General features: G+C 46.4%; 1 protein-coding gene across 2 annotated transcripts; it reads right to left on the reverse strand.

The window, feature by feature from the left end:
• Window positions 1-958: 958 nt before the first annotated feature.
• Window positions 959-17,092, reverse strand: dtx2 (deltex 2, E3 ubiquitin ligase). 2 transcript variants are annotated; one of them, XM_080482560.1, is made up of 9 exons: window positions 16,521-17,092; window positions 11,875-12,466; window positions 10,893-10,951; window positions 6,673-6,936; window positions 4,259-4,326; window positions 4,012-4,182; window positions 2,757-2,918; window positions 2,351-2,440; window positions 959-1,868 (listed from the first exon to the last, which is right to left on the reverse strand). In XM_080482560.1, exons 1-9 carry the CDS (start codon window positions 16,831-16,833, stop codon window positions 1,629-1,631), a joined length of 1,959 nt encoding a protein of 652 aa, XP_080338686.1. In that variant the 5' UTR covers window positions 16,834-17,092; the 3' UTR covers window positions 959-1,628. The 2 variants fall into 2 exon arrangements, with proteins under 2 accessions (XP_080338686.1, XP_080338687.1); XM_080482561.1 differs by lacking the exon at window positions 6,673-6,936.
• Between the last annotated feature and the right edge of the window lie 394 nt (window positions 17,093-17,486).

A 17,486-nucleotide genomic window follows, 5' to 3' on the forward strand; every position in this document is an offset into this window, starting at 1 on the left:
AAACATCTGAAGCAACAACGTTTCAGATCGGGTCCAAGTGGAGTCGGACCCTGAGCTTGACCTTTGACCCAACTGCTCTCAGAACGTAAAAGAACCGTCCTTCGATTAAGACAAGCCATCCCTGGAAATTTCATGAAGTTTGGGTGAAGAGCTTTTGTGAAACGTTGGTAAAGTACAAACAAATAAACAAACAAACAAACAAACAAACAAACAAACACCACTGGTTCAGTTAGAAAATCAATCCTTGATATTGATCCATGTTTATTTGCCACCGTTGGTTTGAGGGAATCTGAACGTGTGTGTGCAGATAAACTACACACACTGTGTGTGTTTGTGTGTGTGTGTGTGTGTGTGTGTGTGAGACTAGATTTAGAAAACGGTGAATCGGCTGTAAAGCAATTCCACTTCTGAAAATGAAACGTTAAGAAATCTGATCCTGATGTTCACAATTAAAATCCAAGTTACTTCCAATCTGACTAAAGTGTTTTTATAAAAATAATTATTAGACAAGCTGCAGGGACACTGACTTACCTGCAGGGGGTGCTGGTGGACTGAAGCTGTTTAGATTAATCCAGTCTTTAATCTCAGAATCCTGGGATTTTTCTCAAACGCGTCATCGTTTTCCCGCCAGCAGCACGACTTTCTTCACGTTGCTGCTCTTTGATTCATGACTTTGTTTGTTTGTTTGTTTGTTGTCGTTTTGACGAACTCTTTACTTTGCACTCTCCCGTCCCGCGGTCGTTTTAATCCCAAGACCCCGTTTCCATGACGTTTCAACTGAAGACTCTCACGTTCTTTGTGTTTTCATTTCATAAAAGTTTTGCGTTTCCATGGAAACGTTTTTGGAAACTATGTAGTTTTCCTGTGGAGCCACTAGAGGGTGCTGTCGGTTTGCTTTGGTCATTAAAACACATACATGCAGCAGAGACTAACAAACGACACAAACATTGTTCTTATTGACTCGTTTTGCTTCGTTTCTTTATTGCAGATTCTTTTTCTTGTTTCAGTTTGTTTACATGTCGGGACTGGAGTCGTACCGTGTCGTTGACAGCAGCCGCTCGGCGGCGGCGGCGGCGCGCCGTCCGGCCCGGCTTCACGCGTCTTGTTGAATCAAGACGAACTCCACAAACTTGATTGTCACTGTGAGTGTTCTTGACCCGGTGAGGTGTTTCACTGTTCACACGAAGCGCCTCGTCCCTCCTCACACACACGTGGAAACGCAAATAACAGAGCGACGGAACTCCAGAAGAAAAACTGCAAAACGCCCGTCAGGCGTCAAACGAGAGGACGAAACGCAAACAATCGGAATTGAAGGTTTTAATGGCGTCGGACGTATTTACACCGAGTATTGCCTCCTCTCATATTTACCAGCTTTGCTACGTGAAAGTCTCTGTGCGAAACTTAAAAAAAAAAAAAAAAAAAAAGCAGAAACAAATCGGCTTTTTTAAAAACCCAGATATGAAACGACTCGTCGGCTAACTAAAGTGCTTGAAACGGACGTGAAGCTCGGCTCTCGCTTCCAGCCGGACAAGAGGAGGAAGTCGGTCCTGGAGGGGCGGAGACGTTCTTTACAAGAGGGTGGGGAGTGTGTGTGTGTGTGTGTGTGTGTGTGTGTGTGTGTGTGCAGCCTAGCTGGCGCCGCCCGGCGCTCTGAGGCAGTCCTCGCTCACGCCCTGAGAAGCCAGCTCTGACAGGACGTTGTCCAGGTAGTTGGGGTCCGGGTAGCCGTGTCCCGACAGGTTGGACATCATCTCCGTCTTGTGGTGGATCCCGTTCCAGACCACCGTGTCCGGCTCGCCCGTCGTGCTCGACGTGCCGACCGTGAAGATGAGGCGGCGCATCCAGGCCACCTTCAGCAGCTCCAGCACCTGAGACACACACACACACACACACATCATTACCTCTCAGCTTCAGTGTAAACTGGACACGAAGGTAGTTTCATCTGGAATAAGTGAACCAGGAGCAAACGACGGATCGACGTGACGGTTCTTCATCACATTCAGACTCCAGATGAGAGGCTCTCCCTCCTGGTTCAGCTCGTCTAATCTGATGCTACCAGGGAGGATCGCTCACTCTTCGCTCGCTGCAGTGCTGCCACCTGCTGGTCAGTTCTGACCGTTATCAAACAGTGCAGCCCCCAGTGGACAGATCAGGGAACTGCAGTTAAAATCGTTTTAGCTATTGTCAGTTTGTGAAGTTGGATTGAAGTGTGTGTGTGTGTGTGTGTGTGTGTGTGTGTGTGTGTGTGTGTGTGTGTGTGTGTGTGTGTGTGTGTGTGTGTGTGTGTGTGTGTGTGTGTGTGTGTGGGGGGGGGGGGGGGGGGGGGGGGGGATGCTTGCTGCTTCCTCACCTTTCTGCCTTTGTCGTTGTCCGGGAGGAAACAGAAGCGAGGGAAGCCTCTGCAGGTGAACGGCTGTCCGGGGTTAGGATGCTCCGGACCCTGCGGAGGAGGAGGAGGAGGAAGAGGATGACAGAAGCAGACGGATGAATAGAAAATTCCAGACTTCGACGGAGGAGCAGCTCTGAGGAGGAAACTAAAGTAATCAGAGTGTTTTTGGGTTGTTCAGCTCGATACAAAACACATTGCAGCCACTCCACCTTCACGCCTTCGTCTTCACGGCGGGACAGAACCACATTAAGCCGTCTCTGGGGAGACGGCGTCACCGTGAACTGAAGTCCAAACATCAATGTGACAGAACTATCGTTTCACTGCACTTCCTGGTGTTTGTGATGAGGCGTCTGGACGGAGGCGGTACCTGGATGCCGGGCGGGATGCTGTAGATGATCTGGATGGTTCCGCAGTCCGGGTGACCCGGCAGGGACTGCGCCACGCTGTAGATCTCCATCTTCCCTTTGGGCTGCGTGCCCGTCTTCTCCCCGTAGATTGTCTTGCAGGACGGACACTGCAGGCTGCCGTCCTGAGGACACCAGGGAGGGACAGGGGTTAAAGGGAGAACTGCAGTTTGTGTTTGACCTTTCCACCATTTCCTTGGTGGTTTGGCCGGACTGGAGCCTTTAGCGGCCGGTTCTGGACCACGGGCCCGTTTGACACCCTGGTGCAGTGGACCCAAGGGTTTGACACCGTTAAGACGATTTTTATAAATATATTAGTGCTGTCAATCAGTTAAAAAAAACAAAAAAACAACAATTAATCGCACAATTTTCTACTAAAGACTGAAGCTTGTAATGCATATGTATTCATCGAAAACTGTGGAATTAATGTCGACTCAACACTCAGAAACTATATTTAAATTAAAAGGCTATTTTCATAAATTCCTTTCAGCTTTGAGTGAAACTGTTTCTCTCCCAGTTTAAGAGGGAGAGAGTTTTAATAAATGCTGTTTTTTCCACTTTCTCCAGTCAGGCAACTTCTTAACGTGAAACTTTCTGCCTCCATGTTTTCCGTTGTTGCTCAGCATTCTGCTGCTCTGTAGTTCAGGGTGCTGCACCGGTAACAGAGTTGAAAAGAACAAAAAAGGGAAGTAAACAATACTGCGTTAATTGTGCAAACGAGTTAAACGTTTTAAATTAATTTAATGAACGCCTTATTTTTTACAGCACTTGTACAAATGTCTATTTTTGAATATGATGCTTCATATTCCTCTAATGACTCCCTTCATGATGTTGAGTTTTCTAGAGCTATGACGAGTAGAGCTAAGATTCTACCGACGCTGCTTCCTGTCGGGTTTACAGCGTTTCGTCTGATTACATGGGTTTGGTTTGTTTCATTCTGATCGATTCACTATTTCTGGATCTTTTTACTCTAAACCAACAATCAGACATGTGACGGAGCCGTTGCAGCTCTAATCCATTTTAAAACGTTTTCCCAGCGACCCGCCAGCTGCTCTCGGTGTTCCTCCCCACAGCTAATGCTAATCACCACCAGGCTCCGCGCCGCTCCTCACACTCTGAGTTTCATTAACCGTGACCGCGCGAGAACATTTCACAAAATGTCAGAGCATTAATTTGAGAGGGACACCCGGAGCGTCCTCGGTATCGATGTCCCGGTACCTTTGTCCCGTTGTTGTACATGGCCAGCATGCAGAGCATGTGCAGGGTGTGGCCGCATTTGATGAATTTGCCGACGGCGTCTGGCAGGACGCTCTGGCCTCCTGCAACGGCGGCGTCCGGCGTCTCGTAGCCGGACGGGTTGGACAGCTGGTCCATGCAGATGATGCAGTCCTGGAGGAGGCCACGGAGGACAATCAAACACACACTCATTTTGTTCTGCGAGGACAGAAAATCAAAGCCGGGTTACCTCGTCCGGCACGCCGGCCACCACCTCCATGTAGCGCTGGATCACCTCCTCTGGTCTCTGAGCCGAGGCTGCAACAGGAAACCAGAACGAGAAGCTCAAGAAACAGAAGAGCAGAGGAGGAGAAGAAGAGAGGAGATGCTGGTGGGATGAGTGGATCTTCCTCAGTAGAAGCTGAGAGGATGGATGGATGGAGGGTAGAACGATGCACTCTCAATGTTCCTCTAATATTCACTCGCAACATGCAAAACCAGGTACTTTTCACCAGGAAAGACTCGTACAAACATCCGGCTGAGTTAGTTACTTTGTTGCCGAGCAACCACTTCTTGCGTTTCAACTCGCCTGTTCCAGCCGTCCAATCACCAACTAATTTAGTCAGACTGGGATTAAGATCTCCTCGTTTCCGTGGGAACCATTTCCTCTGGTTTGTGGAGTCTGACTTTGGAGTTTTTATAAAATAATTTGGGATTTTGATGCGATCGCAAACCGAAGAAGTGTGTACACGTTTACACGTTTACACGACGACCCTCTGAACAAGAAACGTCCAAAACAGGCTGAAATACGGTTCAGTCTGGAAAAAAATTTAACATTATTCCACATAAACACCACTAAGACGGTATTTTCTGTCCAACCGGCAACTAATTCATGGATTTGTTTTGTTGCAGCAACGTCGTGAGGCACTCAGACTGGGATTACGATCTCCCGGTTTCCACGGTAACCGTTCTCTCTGATGGATTGAGTTTTTAAACCACACACCGAAAACTATTCAGTATTTTGACGCGACTGAAAACCCAAAAAACGCATTTTTACGTTTACCTGACGAACCAAAACGTGACAAAAGGATCAATTTGGATAAAGACGAAGCCGATTTCCACATAATTGCTACTTAAACATTACTTCCGGTCCAACGGCAACAAATGATCGATTTGTTGTGTTGAAGCGACACTCTGGGATTAGCGCGCACCCGGTTGCCATGGAAACGGTTTAGACACGACCCACTGAAAACGCTTCGGGATCTGGACGATCACAAACTGAAAACGTGTTCGTACGTTTCCCCGACGACCATCTAAAAGTGGACGCGACATTAAAAAAAACCAACAAGGTGAAATCATGAAACACACACACACACTTTTTAATCCCTCGCTCTGAAACGTTTCGAAGACGAGAAACAACAACACACTAAATTTTAACGTCTTTTTGTTCTTTCCAATCGTATTTTCTTCTTGAAGTTACGAAGTCGCAGACAATGGAAATGGAAGAAGCTTAATTTGTGGACGTGGCGAAGCAGAGACGAGGGGAAACACAAGCAGCCATGAAACAAAGTTCATTATACGGATGAGCGGCAAAGCAAAGCAGATCATTTAAATGGCGGTTTCGTCCGTTTGTTTTGTTTTGGTGTTTTAACTTATCTGGAGAACAAAGTGCGTTTAATTACACACCAAATCTGAGAGAAATAAAACTGTTTGCCGTTTTCTAAAGGTTCATTTAAGCTGCAGAGACTGTGGGCCGAATGTGAGGTTCATTTCCAATAGAGCAGAAGGACTGCCAGACATTCTTCATTCTAGATGTATTTCATAAGTACAATGAGACAAACTCACTGAAGGCTCAAGTTATTTCAATTTTTTGTGATAAACTTCAGAACAAACTGAACATCTAAATGATGAAAAAGGTTGAGAAACGGAAGTAAGAACTTGGAAATGTGGTTCTTCCCTTTTGTGTTGATCCATTATAACAACTGTGGCCAAAACCCACTGAGTGACACTCATTCTGGTTGTTTTGGGTTTGTAATTTGACACCGGGCTCATTGGATCATGAGCTGCTGCTGTGAGAATATCGTCTTCAGCCTAGATGATCGACGTTAATCATCACAAAGCCATAAAAATGTCACGTTCTGGGCCAGAGAGCTGAATTATTAGTTATTCAACATAAAAATCTCCCACACAAACTGTAAAATCACCTTTTTCAATGAAAACGCCGGCAGAAGGGATGATTAGGATGGCCAGAAGGTTGAATTAAGGTTGACTGACCGTCCTCGAATCATTCTTAGAAATTATCTTATGAAAAAGCAAAGAGCTTCGCCAGTTTCCGAAGCTTTTATAGCAATTTGAGGCCTAAAGAGGTTAATATTGTTGGTGTGAAGTGGTGAGCCGCTGGATTGTTTGTTGATGTTTCTCTGGTTGATCATTGTGACTCATTTCACCCTCTTGTGGTTCAAAGTAGTATGACGACAGCCGACGGGGTTAGCTAGCTCGTTGGCGTCAGGACGGCGCGCAGGAGCAGCGATTAGCTTTGTGTTGAATGAATTTAAAGCGTGAGCCGGTCATGAGAGGGTGAACGGCAGTGAGTGGATGAAGGGTGAGATGATCCTCAAGCCGGACGGAGTGATGGAGGGTGGAGGGCTGGTGAGGTGTAGCTACCTCTCCTGTGCTGCCTCTTTGCTCTCCTAACTGAACTGCTGCTGCTGCTGGGGGGCTTGCTGGGCCTGCTGGCAGGGGGGAGGAGAGGAGGAGGAAGAGAGAAAGGAGGAGGAGGAGGAGGAAGAGGAAGCTGCTGAGGAGGAAGAGGAGGAGGATGAAGATGCTGCTGTTGCTGCTGAGGCGGCGGCTGCTGCTGCTGAGAGAGGGGGGCGGAGGTGAAGTGCACGCCGAGTCCCACTGCTGACATCAAAATGGAGGCCATGCCTGGAGGGGGGGGGGGTCGGCGGGGGCGGGGGTCAGGTGAGAGCAAGTGGAGATATGCAGGAGTAGAAAGGAACAAATCAAAGGAATGAGAAATGTTGCCGCTGACGCTCGACTCCGATGCCTCCACTGACACAAAACACACAAAGGTTCCAAACTAAACTGCAACGCACAGCGACCCGGTTCCGGTCCGTGTACTGTCACTGTTCCTGCGAGCCGGGACCAACATCCCGACATCTCTGGAGTCAATCCTACTTCATCTAACTTCTCTTGTTGGATTTCTCTTGGATGAATATGTTAAGTGCTGTTTAGTTGCCGCCTCCTTTTTAAGTTACTGTGTTGCTTTTAAGCTGTGAAGCACTTCGGCGGCCTGTTGTAAGTTCTAAAGAAACATTTTGAGAACTCGGTTCTAAACAACTTCTCCTCTGAAGGGCAAAATTAGCCTATTTAGCCTTGAGGCTAGTTGTAGAACCCGCAACCGTTTCAGATGAAAATGCAAAACTTTTCTTGTGTTTTGGGAGTCCATTTCCACGACGACGGTGCTCAGAGCCGCTGAAAACGCAACTTTTTGAAAAAAAAATGCTCGTGATCCAACTCTTTGTCGATGCCAGAAACGCTGCTGGTCCTGGTCACCAACGCCGTAGAAACTAGTTCTTCTGCACATATCCTCCTGGGACTTGGTACTTTTATTTTGACAGTCACCGTAATAACGATCCAACTTGGTGGTCTGTCCACTAGAATGTCCGTGTTCTCCCGTTGTTTTATGTTTAGAGCCCGTTGTTCTCTGCTGCATGTGTGTGTGGCTTCATTACAATAATAACTAACAGTGCCAACTAGTGGCACAACATGAAAACGACATTGTTTTTAGTGTTTCTAGGGGAACGAATGTCATTTTGAAATGTTTTGAAAAGGGAGCCTCAGTCAGTAACTGTTGATGTATTTTGATTATAGTTACATTGTCGGGAGGCTTTTTAAGCTCTTTCTTTGTGTGTGTGTGTGTGTGTGTGTGTGTGTGTGTGTGTGTGTGTGTGTGTGTGTGTGTGTGTGTGTGTGTGTGTGTGTGTGTGTGTGTGGGGGGGGGTTTCAGTCTCCAACAGTCCAAATACACCCACGTTAGGTGGAATGACGTCTCAGAGAAATACTAAAAACAGAAAAAAGCTTTCAATGTAAACTCAACCTGAAGCAGCCGCGGTTTATTTTACGTCCATGACTAAAGAATCCGGTACAGAAAATATAGTGCTGATTATCATCAAAGTTCATTAGTGACTAATGAGCATTAAAAGTGTACGTTTGGAGGAGACGGCGCTCCGGCGACCTTCTCTCTCCGAGGATCGACTGGAGTCTCGGTTCGGTGCTTCTCTCTAATGAGGTCCTGGCCCGCTGACTCTCTCCGGCTGATTGTATTGATTCAGTCGGCTTATCGCCGCCCAGAACCAGAAGAGTGGAGCGGAGTGGCTTTTAGCTTCACCACAGTCACAACCTGCACTCACACCCCACTGTTTCCAGGGAGAAGCAGATAATTAAACCATCGCTTCAGGACGAAAGCCAAAAACAGACAAACATGACGGCCCTGAAAGCAACACCATTAAATATCAGTTCACATGGTCGCCACAGTGAGACATGACACACTGACACCCGCCAGTTTTCACACTGGATTTACTTCCAGCTGCTCGTGGGAATCAAACCTGGGTTCAATAAGTCACTTTCAAATAAAAACTCATGGTAACAATGATGAGAGGATTTACAGACTTTTTAAATTTATTTTAGCTGTTATTATTCATCTTCACGAATGTTATGATATGAACCTCATGAGAATGAATACTATTATCAAAATGTGAGTTTTAAGAGAATAATAGTTTTGATTTCTACATATTTTCTTAAATTTGAAAAAAAAAAAAAAAAAAGCGTGAACCTGAAAGCAGGCCCTTGTTTGTACGACATTTCTGCTATTCCGTTTCAGAAAAGCTTAGTAAACAATGTCTGTTTCCATGGCAACGGCAGAAACAATGAAAACAATGTCATTGGCATGACGCACACAAGTTGGCGCTGTTGTTTTTATAATGAAACCACACACACACACACACACACACACACACACACACACACACACACACACACACACACACACACACACACACACACACACACACACACACACACACACACACACACACACACACACACACACACACACACACACACACACACACACACACACACACACACACACACCAGAGAACAACGGGCTCTAAACTTTAACAACGGGAGAACAAGACATTCTAGTGGACAGGCCACCAAGTTGGATTGTCGTTACAGTGACTGTCAAAATAAAAGTACCAAGTCCCAGGAGAATATGGAGATATGGAGTCATGACACCACCGAGGAAACACTGTTAAATCAGGAAGGTTATGTTTTCTTCTGCATGTATTTATCGGTTTGTGTGTATGCATGTGTTTTACCAAGGTTTTTTTTTAATCCTCCTCATTCAACTTGCATAAAATCTTCAGGGATGATTTTTCATCATTTAAGGACCAACTGATTATATGTTGTGACGTTAACGGCCGACCATTTCCAAATAAATCTCAAAAACACTGTGAATAAATGTCCCATATAAAACAGATGGGACAGGCACCTCATGGAGGAGATCAGCGTCGGTTGCCATGGAGACGCTCCCTGCTCAGTGTTTCACACAGCGATGTTGCTGCCGTGTTAGCATCGATATGAGCTAACGGCTATCATGCTCGCGATACTAAATCGGTTCTACAAACAAATGTGGCGTTGATGAAGGTCAGCGCTCTACCGAGTGTAGATCTAGTCTTTATCGTCGTTACTCATTATTTGGGCGGTGATGCGGAGGCGCAGTCGCACCATTTTTGTCGTCTACATGATGACCAAGTCGGAGCATTTTCAGAAAGTTGCTTTTTTCCGTGTTTCCATTGAGACTGAGTTGGAGTGAAAGTTGTGTTTTCGTTGGCTCTGAGCACGGTTGTTGTGGAAACAAATGTTTTGTGTTTTCATATGACAACGGAGCCATAAACGGCAGCGCAACCGACCCTGTGGAACAACACCCCCCCCCCCGGTGTAACAACCGGGCAACGTCAAACAAACCGCAGCCTCCTTCAGACCGCTCCAATCATATGGTTCATTTTCTCCAGCGAATATTTTTGTACATTCTGCAGAATAGATTTCCTCAGATTCTATTAGAATGGCATCAAAATGACACTAACACTGAGCTGAGTCAGTCGTCACGACATCCGGAGGGAATTAAACATGATGAAATGCCATGAGTCTGCATCGCACAGAGAGTCGTGAACCCAGCACAATGAAAATGGTATGAATCTGTTGATCGTGTTTTCTATTTTCAATAAAAGATCGAGCGACATTAGTGTTATATAGTTTTGGTCTATCGACCATGTTTTCAAGGTCTTGGTCTTGTGTCAAGTGTTCTTGGCTACAACACTGCAGAAAGTAACGCCGAAAACTTCACATCAACTTTAACATTCTTATAATTCAATGTTGCTGAATGGACAGTAATGAGTACATGGATCTAAAATACAACTAAGTAAAGCTGTACAAGGCACTGAAGTTACCAAAGTAACCAGCCGGACCAGTCGGGCAGAAACACGAGGATGGAGCGAGTCACACAGTGACTTAGGACTAGAATATTATATACTGTCTCTTTAAATCTAGGTGTTCAGATTGTATGCGAGTGGTGGTCTCGTTAGCGCTCAGCTGCCTGACAGGATCCAGAGTGTGAATCACACGTTTATCATCCAGCTCCGACAGTCTTTCTTTAACTGGAGGAAAACTGCCGATAAAAACAAGCGGCGACAGAAGATTCGGTTTCCCCGTGAAGGGAAACCGTGTTGTTCCTAAACAGGCCGACACTCATGGGACACAATGTTGGAGGAACTTTAAAAACAGAAGAGACGGAGGTCAGAGGTCAGTGACCCGTTTACCTGCCAGGGCTGAGCTCACGCTGGTGGATCCGTTCAGCTGCACCGAGATGGAAGGAACACTGCAAGAGACCAGAGACACCGACGGTCAGCAGGAAGCACAGACCGACACACGCTTCTGTTTGTAATCTGTTTCACGACATCAGTGAAGCCAAACAATGACGGACTACTATCTTCCCTAAACCCCCGGTGACCTTTGGCGACCTTTGAACGAAGCCTGCACTGCAGTTTGACAACAACTGCCCTCAACCACACAGCGACACTTTAACTTCCTGTGTTTCATGAACTTTCCAAGTAACGGTTTGGCCAGAAAAAGGGCAGAAATGTTAAAAACTGCTGGAACGATTTACAATAAAATGAAAAGTTTACTCAGCTATTCAAACTCGACATTTAAACTCAAAACTTTGAACTGTGATAACTGAGACCTGGGTTTAGCCTCACAGATAGCAGTCAGACAATGGGAGGAAATGTTGGTGAAAAGGCTGCGAGGCCCAGTGGCGATCAGCTGACAGACAGAGGGAAGCAGGTTCTGCTTTGGAACAGGACGAGCTCAGAACACCACTGCTTGTGAGCAGGGTGGAGGTGGGATCAGTTTTCAGGACGGATACGGAGATCGGGATGCTCAGAGTTCACTGAGCGAAACTCAATGTGGAGAAGCAAGAGAAAATTCATTCTTTATCTTGGCACTCGTGTCAAGACGATAAAGAATAGTGTGGTCAGAGATGAGAGAGGCGAGAGGAATGGGAAGTGAGCTGCAGACCTTCCTGTTTTACCAGACTGGCCAGTGTGGAGACGGAGAGGAAGGACGGGAATGAGAGAGAGGACAAGACAGCAAAAATGAAAAACAGGACATGGACAGGATGAAAAGAGAAAAGAGTACATGAGCAAACCCCTGAGGAGCTCCACATGACACGCAGGTCTTCTGCAGAGAGTGGATGAGCGCTAAAAGGAAGAAGGGTTCACTCATCAAAAACCTGATACCAACCTCAGCCCGTTGGCACTGGTGGAGTTGCTCAGCAGGGGGGCAGGGAGTTGACTCCCGGGAGCTGGCGGGGGCCAGGGGCTTCCCCAGGACATCCCCCCCACAGAGAGGGGTCTCCTCGGGTACGGCGAGTACACAGAAGCCGGGTGAGCGGCCCGCACGGCGCCCGGCAGGCTGGGCCGGTTCAGACTCCCCGAGGAGAAGGAGTGCCGGGACCGGCTGGGCATGGGCCCCGTACTGCTGTGGCTCAGGCACTGCTGGCAGGAGCAGGTGGGGCCCGACGGGGCCGACGGGATGGCCGGGGGGCCGGCGGAGGCCAGCGGGTAGGGGAGGTTGCACTGCCGGCGCACCAGACGCCGGTAGCCTGTCGCCTTGTTGACCTGGGCCAGAGACGTCAGGTCCACTATGTAATTGTAGCCGTGTGGGCCCAAGTCCGCGGTGCCCTGCCGGGCCTGGTAACTGTGCTCCAGAAGGATGGAGGTCCGAGTCTCGTACGGAGTCCACCCCCCTTCGTCATTCTGCCACTCCCAGTAAACTCCACTGCCGAGGCCCGAGGACTGGGCGAAGAGCGAGCGACGCACTGACCGTGTTTTCCCTGGAAACAGAAGGTGGTTTCAGTCGACACACAGGACCAGAAGCACCACGTGACGACTTCTGACACCAAGGACCCAGATCACCAACAGCCCGAAAGACTCAATATTCAGACGATAATTTACTTTTCAAATGCTTCTGGAATCAGTTAAAGACCATTAATCTCCTTAATAAAATGATGCAAAACTAATTTTCCACTGACCCTCATCTGATTGAAGCACAAACGAAATACAAATATTTTAGGTAAGAATGACAAAACGAATCGGTGCAATGTGATCTGGGTGACGGTGCTCAGACTGCCGCCCCCACGAAAATGGATGGATGCTTGGATGGATGGATGACAAAACGTCCTGATCAGTTTTGTCTCCTGTCAGAAGAGTCGAGTCCAATCCAGATGTTGCAGTAAATGTAGATATTGTTGAGGAAGTGCTGACAAATTCGAAAGAGTATTAAAAACTGCCTCTCATCCTCGTCATGTTGTTGTTGCTGATCTCCAGGTTTGCAGTAATTAGCTTTATGTGTTGATGTTCTACGTTTCACATAAGTCCAATTGTTCAGATGGAAATCCTACATTTTAAAATCTCATTATCAGAGACTCACAAAGCTGCTGTCTTGTCAATGAGCGGCTCCAAATGCAGGAAGAGTTTAACATTTTCTTTCTCACCTCACTGTGGACTTCAAACCTTGTGATCAAAAACCCTTTCAAACCGGATGCATTGCTGGATTATTGACAATTTGCAGCATGCACACAGGAGCATTCTGTCCTAATTGCATTTGTAAAATCCTACTTAACGTACAGTCATGGAAAAATATCAGACCTGGATAACAACTTTAAGAGAAACCTTTAATGGTAGACTGAAGTAATATGAAATCCTCTGGTCTGATGAGGTAAATGAATGTGAGCGGTATTATTTAAAAGAGTCGGAAAAGGTATGGAGGCGTATGTTCGGTTTACAATGGTTTCCGTACTAATTTAGCAATAAACAGGTTTTGTAGCTCTTTTCTTATGAATAAAGCTGGACTTTGTTGACATGTATACATACAACTCATTTCAAGAGATCACTTGTGCTTCACCATAAGGGTATTTGAAACAAACGCCATGTTGATCGTGCGTTTGAGGATAATTCGTCAACATTATGAACGTTCATCACGGCTGCGTGATATCAGGTAAACATGCAGTGATGTCAAGTTTAATGGCGTAGTGGTCAGCGCTCACGCCTCACAGTGATAAAGTTGTGGGTTCAAATACCAGTGGAGCCTTTCCGTGTTGAGTTTGCATGTTCTCCCCACGTCTGTAATACTAACATTGATAATATCTTACATTTTTTCCAGAGCTATGTTTTCATGGGTATATAAGTTATTAGCTGTGGTTCTTTGAACTCCTTATGCAGGTCTGGGTGTTTGTCCTTCAGGAGTTTAGCAGGTTAGTAGTGTAACAGGTTAGTAGTGTAACAGGTTAGTAGTGCAGGTTAGTAGTGTAACAGGTTAGTAGTGTAACAGGTTAGTAGTGTAACAGGTTAGTAGTGCAGGTTCGTAGTGTAGCAGGTTAGTAGTGTTTCCACCCTTGGCCAGACGTGTTCTCTAACACTGTTTACACAGTGGAGCTTCAGTGTTGATGGAGACATCGTGCTCATTTATTTTGAAGCCAAAGTACTTCATATAGTACTTCTAGCACCTGTTTTTTGCAGCCTTGTGGATGTAACAGCAGCCAATGTGTGTGTGTGTGTCTCTCTCTCTCCCCAGACTCTTGCTCTTTGCTGCTCCGTTAATGATGCACTCTATTTCTTTTTACTGAGTTTCCTCGGGTCGTTTGATTCAGTTACGCATGCTCACTCTCACATGGACACAAACGCCATGTCATTTACGCATGCGCATCCAGTATTCTTTTCAAAGTACAAGCTTGGTTGGAGAAGATTGTTTTGAAAATACATTGTTTAGACTTTTATTTTGAAGTTGAGTAGGTCGACTATGAAGCGCTTATTCAGTTGCGGATCTCATGTCGGAGCACGGGAGCGCCTGCGTACCCGGTCTCGGAGAAACCGGAGTGCAAAAAAAATTATTAAAGAAGAGAAATCGGAGCGCTGTTTTACGCACTTTCGATTGTCTAAAACATCCAAAACAAGTCAGAAAGTGGAGCAGCCTGCCGACGCTTCCCCCCACAGAGGGACCGACTCTCCTCAGCGCAAAAACAACACAGTAATGCTCCACGGCGACGTAAAAAAAAAAAAGATACTGGTACCAGCAGGGCCCAGTATAGTATGGTCTGAAAGGCGTCAGTAACGCAATACCAATACAGTACCGGTAAATCGAACAACCCTATTCTCTACTTTGACCCAATTGTAAGCTGATGCTACCGAGCCTCGTTCGTGCGTCTGCAGTTCTCAGCTTCTCTCGACTTTTGTGTTTTGACTTCTCGCTCGTTGCCACCAGGTTGAAATAATGAATGAGCCATTGTCAACACAGTCTACGGCAGTCGGACTCGACCTGAGCAACTGGCAGAACCTGAATGCACTGTGCAGGTCAACATGTCATTAATCGCACTTCTCTGAGTCTTTTATCATGTACAGTGCAGATGTCAATACGGTGATAGTACATTTGCAAAACATCTTGCAGTCCTAATGCTAATTCTATAAATCTACAATATTTTGTGAGCAGAGTGGAAAGTGTAAATGAACCCGTTGTGGTGTTATGTCACTTTATATGTATTTGTTATGCAACGACCTGTTTCCTTTCTGCTCTTCTTCCCTTTTGTGTGTCTGTTTCCATGACAACGGTGCTATGAGTAACTGAAAACTGAAAACGCAACTTTTTGAAAACAGCTCCAAGAAGGGACTTTCCATTCAAACGGAGGGAAGATGAAACTTTTTTGAAAAGCTGCTACAGCACAAGCACACGACAACCACAGCAATTACTTCTTCTGCACATGCAGATAGACAATAACAGTGGTGGCCTACTGGCTAGAGAGGCAGGGGTTGCTCAGGAGGCTCGACCCCCACAGCTGACAGGACTCCACCGTGGGTCCCTGAGCAGAAAACCTCAACCTCCACCTGCTAGTCGGAGCAAAGCCACTGATGTATTTCGGTAATGTAATTTCCCAAAGAGAGTTAATCAACTATGATTAATTTAGTTTAATTAACAACAATGTTGCCTCAGTCCTGTCATGACCCCCAATCCATATTCTCCTGGGACTTGGTAGTTTTATTTCAAACTACGTAATAATAATCCAACTTGGTCGTCTGAGTGTGTGTGTGTACTCCCATTGTCAATGTTTAGATGTCATTGTTCTCTGCTGCATGTGTGTGTGTGGTTTCATTACAAACGGAAACGGCACCTACTAGTGGTCTGACATGAAAATGACATCGTATTCAGTGTTTCTGCCATTGCTGTGTAAACAGACATCATTTTCAAAACATTGCTGTGTGAATGAGAAAGCTTTCTGAAACCAAAATACAAAAATGTATGAGTTTTCACTTGAAACGTTGTCGCGTAAATGTGGAATTAGACTCTTCCTCCTGAGGTGTTCTATAACTCACTGCAGTGTTTTCATCATCCACACTTTCTTTTTAATTTAATATTACTGGTAGTTTCAGTCCCTTGTGATCTCTTTGTTTGGATATAATAATTTAATTGGAATAAAGCTTGGAGCGTCTCATTGTTACGTTGTGGTCTCAGTTTTATAAGCAGTAACGGTATGTAACCTCTTAAGCAGAATAATTATTTCAGCTTAAAGTTGAAAATATTTGATCACAGCAGAGGTTTGGTCTCATTACTGTTGTTTGTCTTCCGACGTGGGTCAGTCTGACAACAAAAGGTGACATATCAAGTGTTATTGCGACAATCATACTGTTACAACACACGAGTGAGTTTGATCTGAGTCCCCATAGATGTAGTACAGATAATGTGATGTTGATGTTTAGTAGGTATGTGATGAAAGTCTGGCCTGCACGGATGTAAACATCAGTGGAAGCTAAACAGCTTAGCATCGAAGCTAACAGGCCTCATTCATCCTCGGTGTTGATTATTCTACGGTTCCCCGCTCATGTGGCCGGTTCGTTCACCTGTGTCCTGTCGGAACTGCTTGAGGCTCGGGATGTCGATGAGGTACGGCGACAGGCTGGGGTCTGATTGTCCGAGGCAGATGCTCGTGGAGCCGGGTCCCGTTCCTCCTCGCTGGCCCCGCGGGGACAGACACCGCTCGATGTGGGCGCTCACCTGGCCGCTGTACGGGCGCCAGTAGCCCAGGTCGTCCTGCCATTCCCACACGGCTATCATGGGCTGGGCCTGGCCCACGGACCCGGACGGCGTGGCCGACACAGAGGGCCCGTTTCTGGAGCCGTTGACCCGGGCGCAGGAGCCCGACACAATCGCCATAATTCACCGATTAGCCGAGGCTAACAACGGCTCGGGTTTAACTGGTCGACGGAGTGCGGCTACGACGGAGACAAAGTCTGCATTTTGAATGTGTTAACACGCCTTGTAGGAAGATGCGAGGTGGAGATCAGTTGGAAAGCAGCCTAGAACATTTCGCTGCATGTTGACAAATGTGAAACATTTAAAAGCCGCTGGAAGAGAAAATCTTCAGCTTTGTGGTGGAGACTCTTCCTCCTGAGCCGCTGCCTTCAGGGACCGTGGGAAATAACAGCTCTGGACAACAACAGTGGAAACGGTCTTCTTCGTGTATCGTTTCAATGATGGGAAGTCGCACTCTACCCCCACCTGCCGTTACAGACAAAAACCACTGCTGCAGACGAAAAGAGATCCGCTACAGACAAAAAACCACTGCTCCAGAAGGAAAAAGATGTGCTATGCTCCAAAAAAAGATCACTCCTACAGACAAAAAGTCTTGTTACAAACACAAAAAACACTGTTTCAGACCCAATAATCCTGCTACAGACAAATATCCTGCTACAGACACAAACTGGGGGGACATGGCACGGTTGGTAGAGCGGTCGTCTCCCAATCGGAAGGTTGCAGGTTTGATTCCCATGTCAGCCTGCCTACATGACAAAGTGTTCTTGGGCAAG

This window comes from Lipophrys pholis, assembly GCF_963383615.2.
Source record: "Lipophrys pholis genome assembly, chromosome: 16".
NCBI classification, from domain to species: domain Eukaryota; kingdom Metazoa; phylum Chordata; class Actinopteri; order Blenniiformes; family Blenniidae; genus Lipophrys; species Lipophrys pholis.